This window comes from Pelmatolapia mariae, linkage group LG23 (genome assembly GCF_036321145.2).
Source record: "Pelmatolapia mariae isolate MD_Pm_ZW linkage group LG23, Pm_UMD_F_2, whole genome shotgun sequence".
Classification (NCBI taxonomy): Eukaryota; Metazoa; Chordata; class Actinopteri; order Cichliformes; family Cichlidae; genus Pelmatolapia; species Pelmatolapia mariae.
Window position 1 is genome coordinate 13,173,512 of NC_086246.1, and position 13,707 is coordinate 13,187,218.

At 40.8% G+C, this 13,707-nt stretch overlaps 1 protein-coding gene across 3 annotated transcripts; it reads right to left on the bottom strand.

Annotated features, from left to right (window-relative positions):
• Nucleotides 1-865: 865 nt before the first annotated feature.
• spry2 (sprouty RTK signaling antagonist 2) lies at nt 866-6,834 on the bottom strand. 3 transcript variants are annotated; one of them, XM_063467404.1, is made up of 2 exons: nt 6,431-6,834; nt 866-3,274 (listed from the first exon to the last, which is right to left on the bottom strand). In XM_063467404.1, the coding sequence occupies exon 2, from the start codon at nt 3,224-3,226 to the stop codon at nt 2,225-2,227; it is 1,002 nt and encodes a 333-aa protein (XP_063323474.1). In that variant the 5' UTR covers nt 3,227-3,274; nt 6,431-6,834; the 3' UTR covers nt 866-2,224. The 3 variants fall into 3 exon arrangements, with proteins under 3 accessions (XP_063323474.1, XP_063323477.1, XP_063323475.1); XM_063467407.1 differs by lacking the exon at nt 6,431-6,834 and adding an exon at nt 5,258-5,342; XM_063467405.1 differs by lacking the exon at nt 6,431-6,834 and adding an exon at nt 4,737-4,830.
• Between the last annotated feature and the right edge of the window lie 6,873 nt (nt 6,835-13,707).

The window sequence follows — 13,707 nt, forward strand, 5'->3', positions numbered from 1 at the left end:
GCCTGTGGCTGCAAAGATGAAGCCTAAACACGAGATCAACTCTCTCTTTTCTGTCTCTAATGGGATTCTACCCGTTATGTTTCCATCTCCTCTGCCACCGCTGTAAAATAGGTGAAAGTTGATAATTATGTAAAACACCCCCCCCCCCCCCCCCCTTCCCCAATCAGTCAAAGGCTTTGGATGAATAACAAACAAGTGAGTGCAGGTTGGGCCTCGGCATGTCAATCACCTCCCTGAATGCATACCGCACTGCAAACACGTCCGTATGCTGTCAACAAGTGTCAGGGGCTTTATGTTTCAGGCTTATGTTTCCCCTGCAGGGACACTCAAAACCAAGGAATTCCTGAACAAACCTTTGATTAAAGGAAAAAAAAATAAAAATAGGGGACTGAGTATATGCAGGCTCCTGTGGATCTTGCATGAAACAAACCTGAAGCCCGGCCAGAACGTAATAGCAGGCTTACATGAACGCATATTTGCAAAAACACAGGTGGAGCGTTCGACTTTAGAAGATGAAAAAGAGGCGACGATCGCATTCCTGCACACACGGGCTTTACTGGAGGCTTTGCCTAATGAGGTGAACATTAATGTGTCCCCGTTTCCGGTTTTGATCTCTCTAAACAATTTAAGCGATTGCGTTGTGGGGAAAATTCCAAAGCACCGGTTAATGACCGCCCTGCTTCGGATTTCGTGCCGAGGCTCAGTTAAAAATGTTGAGAATGTGCACCTTAAATTATATGAAGGAAAGTGTAAATCTAGATGAAACGGAGCTGCTCTTATGCCACAGTAAAGAGAAGCATATTCAGACAGTGAGAAACACACCAACAAACAGGAACAATACACAAAAAAACAGGAACAACTACCGTCAGACTTCAGGGTTGTTTAATGTCAAACGTTAATATATTTGTCTCCTAATCCACAGTGAAATATTCATCCAGCTTTGACATTCGTACAGGGTCATCTCTGATCTTGCAGTGACTACAGAGTGACCCCTTCTCCCACAAAGAGGCGAAACATTGATGCCTTCTCAAAATAAATATTTTATCATTATAAAATAATAAACCTTCAAATAAATATATAGTTTTAACTTTACACTAGGCAATGTTGGAATTAGAAAATAGAATTTTCATATAAGGTCACTGTACAATTTACAAGTAGAAGGGATAAGATCTTTCTTTTGTAAATTACATAAACGTGATTAAGAAACATTCCAGTGAATGTAAAACAAAATTTCAAACAAAGAAACAAAAAAAAAAAAAGGTCAATTATCTGATTCATATACACCCATTAGCCAAAAACATTAAAACCACCAGTCTCCCTTTTCTTAAAAAACGCTGTGATTAATGTTGTGTCTGGCAGTGGGGACACTGTCATGGGTTGTGGGTCGGTGACTTTGTTTCTGATCAGTTTGGGATATTTTAACGTGTTCTTTCAAATCGTTCCTGAGCAGTTTATGAAGTGTGATGGGAACACTGTCCCCTGTCCCGGGGTGGGGCTTTGCGTAAACAACGTTTAAATGGGCGGTACGTTTCCCGGGCAAACCTTATACTGCAATGAGATCATCGCTTCGCTTGTCAGTGGTTTTAATGTTGTGGCTGATTAGTTTAGGTATGGATTCATCAAGGTGCCTCTGGCATGGCAGAAAACATTTCCCAGTTGAAGTATTATGTACAAAAATAAAACATCTGTTCAACTCGTTTTCTGACGTACGCACACCGTTTGCAATTAAAACTTTACAGTCAGTAACAGGAGTCTGTTCTTAGCATACAAGTTGTATTAAATGTTAAAACAACAAAAAGAGAGGAGACGCTATCTGCTGGACTCATAACAATAAAACAACGAGGGCACTTGAGTGAACAAATTTTCAGGACATTAAAAAAAAAAGAGGAGGAAAAAAAGACAGTAGTTGAATATGTCTTCATACCTTTAAATGTAGAGCGCTTCTTTTGGTTTACCTTTCAAGTGAAACTCCTAATGCTAGGGTGAGTGAATGCACCTCCCGTGCCTTTAGTACAGATTTTTCTGAGCCCACTTTAAAAAGGCAGCATATTAAGGCCATTTTTCAGCAGCTATTGTAATGACCTAGATGAAAAATACAAAAACTTAAGCACAACAGCATTATTAGATCTCTATTAAAACCTTTCATCTACACAACTACACGCCTATCGAGTTGAGCGAGCGTAGAGCCATTCCATCCATCTCCATTTCAACATACACACTACGTCTACGTTGGTTTCCGGACATCCTCATAGTGGACTGAATTTGAGTTCTTGCACCGACAGCCAGGTCGTTTGGCTCTGTCATAGCAGCACTGACACACTGCCATGCATCCTTTAACCGGGAGGTAGCACAGGATACAGGGCAAGAACAAGGAGAGGAGCGACACGGTGAGCCAGCGGACGCAGCAGTGGGACTGCGTGCACGAGAATGGCTTGTCCGTGCACGTGTCCTCGTCGTCGCTGGAGCAGTGGTAGAAAAGGCCTTTGATGCAGCAGACGCACGTCCCGTACTCCACCACACTATCTGCTGAGCACACGCACCGCCGGCCGCACATCCAACAGGAAGGGAGCACCCGTGGGCGACGGCAATCTGAACACTGACATCGGCCGCAGTCCTCACACCTAACCGAGTGTTTACCTTGATTTCTACTGACACTGCTGCTCGTCATCACCACCACTGGCCTGGACTCCTCATTCAAGGGTTTCAGCTCCTCTGAGTTCAGTTCGGAACGCTTGGGCTGTGTTCTGATTATCTGGTCGCCGTTCTCTGGGCTGCCGATAAGCCTCTGGTCTGAAGAAACGCTTCCCACGCTTGTCCTGATGCTGCTATGGGAGTCGTCTACACTGGAAGACTGCATAGCACCCGGCGTGGAAGAGTTTCTGTGCAGGTTGCGGAGATTATAAGGCCTCTCTTTTTGAGTCTCCTGCTGTCCACTGCCTCCTAAGCCCTGTGATGTATCCTGAGTACCTGAAGACTTTTGGACAACAGTGGGCCCTTCTGTGTACTCATTGCTACTCCCAGTTATCCTAATCTGATCCAGAGATAGCACTGGATCAGTATGGGGCAGCTGTCCTTTGTTCAACCCAGGATTTGGAGGACCGTCATCGGTCTGCTGAGTCCGTGGTTCAGAGCTCCCTTCGTCATTCAGTGTACCCGCTGGCCGGTTCAATGATGACCCCCGCTGCCCTCCTCCCCCGTCGCTGTCGTTCTGACTTCTGGAAAACATCTCGTGACTGAAGGGCCACTGTGGCTGGCAGGGGACACATCTGAAGTCCTGTCAAAGAAACACACAGTTTATATCCGTATGGGGTGGCACGTCATGCAAATTATTCCATGCAAATCCTAACCGATGTCAGTACGAGCACCACTATGGAAATTAGGTCTAACAAACACATCAGTGTGGCAGAAAAGATCTGTTAGATCGCACAGTCGATGTAATGTTTTAAGTCACTAGCTGCTGTCTGCTGGGGCCTGCAGAATCAATTTTATGAAGGCTTCCTTTGAATCACAAGCGAGTCTTTGTCTGCTCTCAAAAGGCAGGATAACCAAAGGTTGTTTGCTCAAAGCTGAATCTAAATCCACTCCCAGACCTTAGGTTTATGCCTCTGATATTTGAATTTAGGTGCTTTCCGGCTGCTATTTTGTGAAAACTTCCTGTTTTCTCGCATGTATGACAATAACTCACCATATCTGAAGAGAGAAAATTTGCTTGCAGCTTAAAACAACAAAAGAACAACACTATCCTGCAGGTCTGACTTACAAGGACTCACAATTTGTTATTTTGCGAGACACTCATCTAAAATGAGTCTTTAAAACAAGTCGTCAAACAGGCATTTGGATGCGTGTGAAAAACGCCCAGACTGCAATGGGGACTGAGACACACGAGGTGAAATTAATACCAGCTATGCAATGCTGGTAATGAATTGATGCTGTGAGGTCATGCTGCTGAACATGAAGAATCCTGCCCCTGGTACAAGTCCTACCACAGACCCTTGCTGCAGCGCTCACGCTTCCTGTCATCGATCTGGCATGTAACAAGGCTTAAAATGGCTGAAACTTCAGTTTCTCAAATAATGACTCTTTTGGTTGGCCATTTTAGTTTGCGTACTATATGCATGGGAAAAATGCACTATATTGTGGTATCTATTTAAAAACACAACCCCCACCCCACCCCCCAAAAACCCCCAAATAAAAACAATAAAGCACGCACACAAATTCAACTACAGCTTTGTTAAACTCAATGTACCAATGCAGGTGGCAAGAAGGTCTAAACACTCCTATAGAAAATTACACAATTATTCATGAGATTATAAAATTGTACATTTTATAATATCTCGGTTATCATTAATACACTGCTTTTGTGACACCCCTAATCTGGATTGGAACCTTATTCAGATATAAGCTTTATGAGTAGTAACGCACCTGCTGTTCCAGGTAAATCGTGATCTTAAAAAATATATTTATACTAAAATATAGATTTCCCTCCCCTCCTCTTCTAATGGACATGAAGAAAAATTTCAGGTCATCATTCATCACAGCAGCTTTGTTGCTTATGTCAGTCAAAAGGCTGATAAAATTAGGCCTATTATAAGTGCATCACTAATCTGTCAGATTGAGCTTCGGGGCATGGCGATGTGCAATTTCTACCTTTAACCTTTATTTTAGAAGGCAAAACGTTAAAATAAGCAGATTATAGCAGCATCAATACATCAATTAATGCTATGACGGTTGTTTACCTTATACACAGAAAAGCCAATCGGTTGCTTGGTAGTCAACTGTCAGATCTGAAATTGTCGTTCTATCATAAGATGTTAGAAGACATCACCACTGGCTGAGGAAAAGTAAGATATTTTTCACTTTATTAACCTTCCAATAACCAACACGATCAGCCAACAGTCAAAATATCGTCTGACACAGCAAAAACATCAGAAGTAAATTACGTGTCAAATGACATGTTTCACATTTTCTACGCCCGTCTCTCACAGGGTCAACATTTCCATCGTTTGAGGTTGCATACGCTGATGATCAAAGTTCATTTCTTTTTTAAACACTGAAGACTGATGTGGGTCAAACTGATAACTCAAACGAGGAGTTGAAGCGCATGAAAGAATGCATGTAAGAGGAGAGGAAACCAACTTCATTTCTATTAAACTAAAAAAGAAAAAAAACAAAGCAAAGAGCCCCAAGTGTCTAATAAGAGTTTAAAATGAAGCAAACCAATACAACAGTTTCGACTTCCCAACTACTGGATACTCACCCCAGATCAGCCATAGCTTCCCTTTGAATGTGAGTATTAACAAAAGTGCTCTGTACACAGGCTCATTTTCACCACCGCCTCACACCAAAGTGATAGGGTGGTGAAAACGAAAAAAAAAAAAAAAGGTCTTGATTCTTGTGCTCGTGCTAATTACCTTTTAAATGCAATCTTTTTCGAGAGGTGGAGGGACCAAGGCCACCCCTCCTTTCAGTTACAATACAGGAACGGCTTTTGTTTGTTCCTGTGGCAAGTGGCAAATGGCCTGCAGCAACCTTCCCCATTCGAGCACATTTTTACATTGTTAGACAGCTGAAAAGATGATGAGTGACAAGATTTGAAGAAGTAGTAGTTTGGAGCAAAGAAAGAGGCCATGTTAAGTGGGAGTGCACTCAGAGGGTTTGTGTATGGTGGGACATCTTTAGGAATATCTTGGGTTCTTTTGGTTTTATAAGCCTGGTTAAAACAGACGCCTCCACACAGGAGTCTGTGACAGTGGGAGGGAAGCTGGAGCTCTGTGACAGGATCGAGCTTCCTAAAACTAAACAGAGCATCAGCCAAAAAGAAAAAAAAGACATTAAAAAAATTGAATGCTGAGTAAAACCAGAAAGCCCGATGACTCGCGCGGGTTGTGATACGCAACCGATAAGCGCGTTTCCACTGTGTGCATGAGATTTATAATGCAAACATGCAAGCGTGCGGCACGGAAAACACGTTTAAAAGAAAGAGAAAAGCTAAGCGGACAGCTCGCAGCAGCGGACGGAAACAGTGCAGACTGTGTGAGTGCACGTATGAGCAAACACGTGCCAACTTGGACACTGCTACTTCCTAATAACCAGACACCAGCGGTCAGGTGAACAATTAAGTTAAATGAGTCATTAGTCAGAGCGAAGGCGGTGGCTAATTTTAGAAGTTAAAAGGGAAAAAGGGACCTTATAAACTTAAGAGGGGGAGGATGACTAAGATAATGAGCTCAAAACTAAGCCAGCAGCTATGTTAAAACCATAACAGTGCACGTATGACCCAAGTGCAACCTAAAGGACGGGAGTGACAAAACCACAGCTAAGAAAAGTGTGAGGGGGAACAAAGTTTGTTAGTCCAAAGCTTCAACCAAGAGCATATGCGTATTGTTAAAAAAGAGAAAAAAAGAATAAGAACTACACAGGTCACACTTACCGTGCTCGCGACACTTTTAGACCCCCGTTTAGGTGAAACAAATCCAAGTTGAGGGGGCGAGTATTCCCTGCGGCAACACTTCAGTCGGGAAAACCGTCGGTAAAATCCATTGAGAAAGCTTCCAGCCGGAGCGCTCCTTCGGGAGAAGCGGCGCTAAGATGTAAATCCCATGTTTTTGCGCAACAGCACGAGGCGTTAAAGCACGCGATAACTTCAAACAGCCGCCGCACGATAAAGTTTATTAGCAAACTTAAAAAAGGAAAGAAGAAGACGGGAACTAGAGAAGAGGCGACAAACCTCCCATTTACAGGTAGTTTTCACTCCGTGTGTTTTATCCGCGACGCTCAGAACGTCTTGCAAGTACTTTTTTTTTCCTCGCGTGTGAGTGTGATTTTTTCTCTCTCTCTCTTTCCGGAGAGGTCGGGATTTGCGCTGTATGTGGCGTCAACCTGAAGGGGGGGGGGGGGGGGGGGCACGACAGAGCGCTTGTTGTGACAGCGGATATATCGCATCCGGTGCTCAGCCATTGAATGCCAGAAAGTAGCCATTCACACCCAGTCTGATCAAGCCGATTAACCTCTTTGGAAATATGTGTGCTTGGACCCGTAAAGTCTTCAGTTTCTTACAGCTGACACATTTTTTTTAAATAAAAGGAGCACGTTACAGAGCAGTCCCCTGAAAATAATGTGTCATATGCTTACCATGTGAGGGAGTTTATAGGCTGCAAATAAACAAAATGTCAGTACATTTGATTCGTTTTTAGCTAACTTTACAGGGTACATGGGCAGCACAGTATTAGTATTTTCTACTTAATGCAGTTTGTGTACTTTGTGAAAGTGAAAAAATGTAACGGTTACATTACATTACATTATGAGAGAAGGTGGGTAATTGAGCACATCTTGTGAAGTACAGTATAACTGCTAGGTAGTGGTTTTGTACATTTGTGTAACATTATGTCGCTGAATATTGAATTAACCTATATTAGGATTTATCACCCCTTTCCAAGTGCAAATTATGGCCTCAGAGTTAAAATTTGTCAATATTGATTTTGTCCAATAAGATAAAGTTCAGTTATTGTTTTTGCTGGAAAATGAGATTGACAAGCATACCAACACTAAAACCTGCCGTAAATGTTGCAATAAGATAGAGTTTGTAGTTGCAAGCATCTTGCCGCCCTGCTTTTACTCGTGTGATTGAGCCGTTAACTTGCTCAGAGTTAGGAGCTTGGGTTGTCGAGCTAAGTGTGTCCAGTGTTAGATGGGTTTTCAGTTGAGGCAGTTAAATGTAAGTCTGCTTCACTGACATGGTCTCAGGGTGGTGGTGTGTAAATATGACCTCTCTTGTTTGTAATATTCCCATAGTATTTACATTTTATTTTAGAAAATCTTGATATTTGGTGTTCCTGTACAACATTGCCATGTAAAATATCATGATGCTATGCTGTATCGATTTTCCCCCTACCCTTACTGCTTAGGTAGCCTTTTTCTACTGCTGTCTTTTTTTGTGCTACTTCTCAGTGTTTATGTAACAGCTAAATTCATTTTATACATGATTACATTTTCAAAATTTGACTATAATATAACAACAAAAACATATAATATATAGAGTACATTTACTCAAGTACAGCACAAGTTCACTTCAATTCCACTTCCTTTCTCAGGGAGATTGTGTACTCTTTAATTCCAAGCTAACAACTACGGCTAGATGCCAAACTGTTATACAGCCTGCAAATTGTGACTGTTTATAAAGGATGGTGTGGCTTTATTTATCGAAGTGCTTGCTAGTAATTGACAGGGATGCTTTTGTAATTTTACTTTGAAACACAACATCACTTCTTTTCTTTTTTTTCCACACTCCCGAGTCCTTAATGGAAAACTACTGTCTCCCTCTAAAATCAAGGTAAGCTGAAGACAAACTGTGAGATGCAGTGCCAGATGGAGTAGTTTCACATACTCATATTGACTTCCCTTTGACGTACAGGGCACTGAGTTAATCTTACTGAACACCTCAGGACACTTTTCTTATTTCACACCTTTTTAAGCTCTGCTACCAGGCTGCTATGGATTTAAATCCAAAAGTAATCAATGAGAATTGATACAACTAATTAGCAAGTCAATACTGTAGTTACCCCAGAGCTGTTGTGAATAATTATAAGGTGGCGCCACTGTGTGGCCATCTCCATATACTACAGGCTACAATCAATAGCATGTGGATTTTCTAATATAATAATAGATTTAAACTAGCTTCAAAATCAGTCACATTCCTTTAAATGACTATGATAAACGCATGGGCACCAATAAAGAAAAGCAGAATGGCATAAAGATGAAAATAGGATGCGGATCAGTGAGTCTGGATTTAGATTCAAGGATGAAAGACTGAATGGTTGTTATTTAGTAGTCAAGTCATACACTTATATCATCTTACAAAAAGGCCCGGACAGGCTGTTACCCGCCTTGTGTCCCTGCAAAATAATAAAAAGAGCAATTAGCTTGTGTTCAGCGAGCCTGAACTCAAGCAGAAGAGATTCAGTGAAAACAATGGACTTGGACATCTCTATTCCCCCGTTTTCCTCTAATTTAGTAATAGAGTGTCTGATCAATTTCAGACAGAATAATTATGAAGTTGTGAGAAGCACACTGCTGAGAGAGGTCACTTTAATCAGCTCAGTGTATGACTTGGCAAATTAACTTGGATCAGGGTCAGCAGGCTCTCAAGACTTCCCACTTTCTTTCTACAATTTGTCTTCCTTTGTTCCTCCCTGGCTGCTCTTCATTTACCCTTAAAGCTTTGTTGTTCTTGATAACATGTTACATGTCTCCAGCAGCACACACATACACAAAATGAGCCAGGCACAATCAAAACTTGCAAAATAATTCTGTTTATTTAGGTGCTACATATGTAATGTCCCCCTTTTTGGTAATAAACACTTTACGTCACTTACATTTGATAATTTAGACACATTCTGTTGTTGTTTTTTAACTATCAAACATCACATTTTCAGAGTTAAGCTCTGAAACAACCAGATCTGTTTTTTCACTATGTCTGGTCAGACTTGATTTTTGTCCTTTTGACTATAACCTAATCCTATTAGAGATTTGTGTGAGTATTATTATTATTATTATTATTATTTTGTTGTAATTAGTGTGTGAATTCTTGTGTTACGACTGAAAGTGTGTTTCTTTCTTGTCATAGTGGCCTTTGAAACAGTCTACTCAGCTAATTCTTGATGTTTGTGGCAGATTGTTAATATGAGTTGTGCAGTTGTGTCAGTTTCGGTAGGCATTTGCTTACAGAGAAGGGTTACCAACCTACGCAAACATGCTCCCATGCAGTTCTTCCTAAAGCTCAACAGCACTTAGTTTGTCTGTATAATGGCATGAAAAAGTATTTGCCTCCTCTTTGACTTCTTTTTCTTTTCTTTTCTTTTTTCTTTCTTTTTTTACATATTTCTCAGCTTTAAATGTTTCACCTCATCAAACAACTTTTAATATTACACAAAGTTAACCTGAGTAAATATAAAAATGCAGTTTTCAAATGATGGGGAAAAGTCTCTGCCAACCTACGTGGCCCTATGTGAAACTGTGAAACTGGTTTCACCCTTGACAGCAAGAACTGCAATTAAGCATTTTTGATAACTGGTAAATGGTAAATGCACTGGTTCTTTCATAAAGCTTCTCTACTCTACCTGAGCACTCAAAGCACTTTATAAAACATACCTCATTCACCCATTTCTTTAGCTCATGTCACCCATTCATTCAAGCATTTTTTTTCTATGTTTTTTCTAAGTACGTTCTGTCTAACATTCACACACATTCATACTCTGATGGAAGCAATGGAGCACAACAGTCAACCGATTTTTTTCCCTAAAAGTCTTTTGGATTATCAAGATGGTTTTTTGGCACTTTTGTTTCGTTTCGATCAGTAGTGGTTTTTGCCTTTGAACTTTCCTATGGAGGCTGTTTTTGCCCAGTCTCTTTCTTATTGTTGAATCATGAACACTGACCTCAACTGAGCCAAGTGAGGCCTGCAGTTTGTTACATGTTGTTCTAGGTTCTTTTGTGATGTCTTGATTGAGTTGTTGATGCACTCTTGGGATTTATTTGATAGGCTGGCCACTCCTGTGAAGGTTTACCATTGTTTCAAGTTTGATCCACTTGTGGATAATGGCTCTCAACATGGTTTGTTGGAGTAGCAAAGCCTTAGAAATGTCTTTGTAACTCTGTCCTGACTGATAGATGTCAGTGACTTTGTTTCTTGTCTGTTTCTTGTGTTGTGTTGCTGGTGATCTGGTGATCTGGTGGAAGTTAAGAGGTTAAGCTATTCAAGTTTAGGCCAAACCTGCATTGAGAACTACACATTTCAAGGTCAGGAAATGCATACCAAAACTACTCCAAAAAACAAAAGCACAATTTCTGCCATCTTTTGTTTATTTTTTTGTTTTCAATATGAGTTAAATTATTTAATGAATGGGTAACACACATAATACACAGTCTTAATTAAGAGCAAAGTTACCATCTTCCTTCTGTTATGGCCTATCTCCTGCCTTTATTTGGGACTATAGACCACATGAAGATGTTAGTCTAATCATGGAAACTGTAATAGACCTACAACTCCCCTTGATGTAGAAAGTTTGAAGATTTGCTGGGCTTGTTGAATAAAAAGCACTCAGTTGTGGAACAAAAAGGCGGTTTTAAAGTTAGAAGTCTGACCTTTGCCTTAGATAAAATAAGGTCAAGCACACAATGTTTCCTTGCATTTTTGTCTCGTCGATATTCTATTTCCTTTTGTGTCAGCGATTTCCTCCTCACACTCTCATGAATTTCTGTGTCAATAGATGAGTTTTCGCATCTGTGGCACAATGATGCAATGGTAGCAGATCCTTAGCAGACACACTTGTGCGGATGAGCCAGGCATGAGCGAAAGGGTAAAGATTTCAGGGTATGACTAATTTTCCTCTCAACTCCCACATCGCTGATTGTGTAAACACGGAAAACTTGTGCTCAACTGGACAGACACCCCTCATTTCCCTTCTACCGTGCATTTTCACTCAGAACTGTGTTTCCTTAAGGGAATTACTGCAATCAAGAATAGATGTATAACACTGAGGCTCTTTACTGGCTACATTCCTGCCCCTACCAGTTAGAATCAAACAGAGCAGAGACTGCTAAATTAAAGAAGCTTTTAGTATTTCTATTCAAAATGTAAGTGCTAGAAAGTGAAAATTAACCTTTGCAACCCTACCTAGAACCCCTCAGTTTAATAGCTTGATACCATTGTTTCCCCTAATTTTTTATTTTTTATTTTTTGGATCCTACCTAACAGTAAAAAGCCTATTAATTGAATTTAGTCATTCCAGTGTTGGAGGGCTTTACATCTGTCCCATACACTCAGGCTGCTGAATAAAGCGTGAAAAATGACCATCTACCCCGGAGCCAGTAAAGTCTGGAAATTGAGTATTTAATGACGGCTGAGTTATTGCAGTTCTGAAAGTTTTTGTCCTGCGCCACAAGCGATAGAATTTCTTTTCTTTTCCCAAAATACTTGAATGGTGATTCTCACTTCACCCGCTGAGCTGGTCAGAATGCTGTGCACATAAAATAAAAGTAGAGAAAATTGAAATGAAACCTAAAACCCCTGCTGCTGTGGGAGATGAACTGTGTCTGGGTTGTCAAGCAGACACTGCAAACTGTTTGAAATAGCTTTGTAAAAGGACCGAGACTCCCAAGTCCATCACCTTTCCTCCCTCGCTGGCACACGCTGAGATGGAGCTGCTGTACTACTGGGCCGTGATCCTGTAGCCAGATGAGTGGGCCATTACAGCTGCCAGGTTTAGTACTGTGCAACTACATTTATTAAGAAACATGGTGAATCCAGAAGTCATTCACTTTCCAAGATGCATCTTTATGAATATCCACGTAGAGGGCACATGCATTTACGGTGATGGCTTGCGTGGTAAAGGACACTCTCTAGTTTCCAATTCATTTTCAGTCAGGACCTGGTGGGTTGGGGCAGATTAGGTGGATTGGGTGGTGCTATGGTGGGGAGTCTTAGGAGTCCTATACTTATTAATCAAGAACAACTCAGCCTACCTTCCAGATAAAAAAATATTAAACATCTAAGGTGGCAGCCAAGCCAACTTTCAGGCCGCAAAAATGAACAGTGCTCCCTGTATTACAAGTGTGTGTACAGAGCTAAATATTATCAGCTATAGTTTAAAATGCAGTTACTGTCATACTATTAAAACTTTATGTCCTAGTTTTAATGTGGGCACTTGGCTTTTTAGCGGGCACGATCACGAACTGTTCATTTAACATCTTTTACGAGAAAAAAAGGGTTTTAAAATTTGCACTTTATAAAAACCTTCTTGGACATCAAGATTTTCTTTGATTTTGAATCTTAGCAACAACAACCATATCCCTTGGAGTTGATATATGTTTTTTAAGCACAGGTTACTGTTTTTTTCCTGGTCTTGGAAGTATTACGTATTACACACTGTTGTGTGTCAGTTAACAATCTAAGCCTAAGACTACAGTCCCATATACGGGCAAATCTCAGTCCTAATCTATAAACATAAGGGAAGTCGAAAACCAGCCAACATAGTAGACTGAAATCATTGTGACGCAGGTGTTGGAGTCCAGCTAAAGTTACCCAGTGCTGTGAACGGATGAATCTGGCGTTTTGCAGTGCACATGCCCTATAGCAGGCTCATAGTATAGGATCCAGTGCATAGGGTAACTTTTATTATGACTTGGGTAACTTGGGTGTTTTGCTTTTAGCTTTATGGCTTGATGGGACCTTAACAGAACATCGCTTTGGCTATTGATTGGCTGGTAGTGCTTGAGTTTAAAGTTAGAGCTGACTGGCTGATATTAGAGACACTATTGCCTACAGCCACAGAATAAAATCTGACAGGCTCAGATCAGGAGAGTGTGATATTGAAGTAGACTCTGGAGGAATGACCTAAATAAAAATGAACTGGATTTTTCATTGTTATTACTTCATATGTCAGAAGTAAAATCCACAGAAATGGGATTGTCACATCTACCCGTTTCATTTAATGGATAAATCTCACATTTTGACCTTGAGCACATAATCAATAAAATGTTAAGACAGTTTCTTTCTACAGCTAGTCCCGCTTTACATTGACGTGCCAATCTTCCATTATTCTGAATTCTGTGTTTTACTGTGTGCACTAAAACGAAGAGCACAACACTATGGAGTTCTTTGAATACAGAATCTGTTCCAAGTCTTGTTGACTTCTCTGCTGCCTCCCTTTT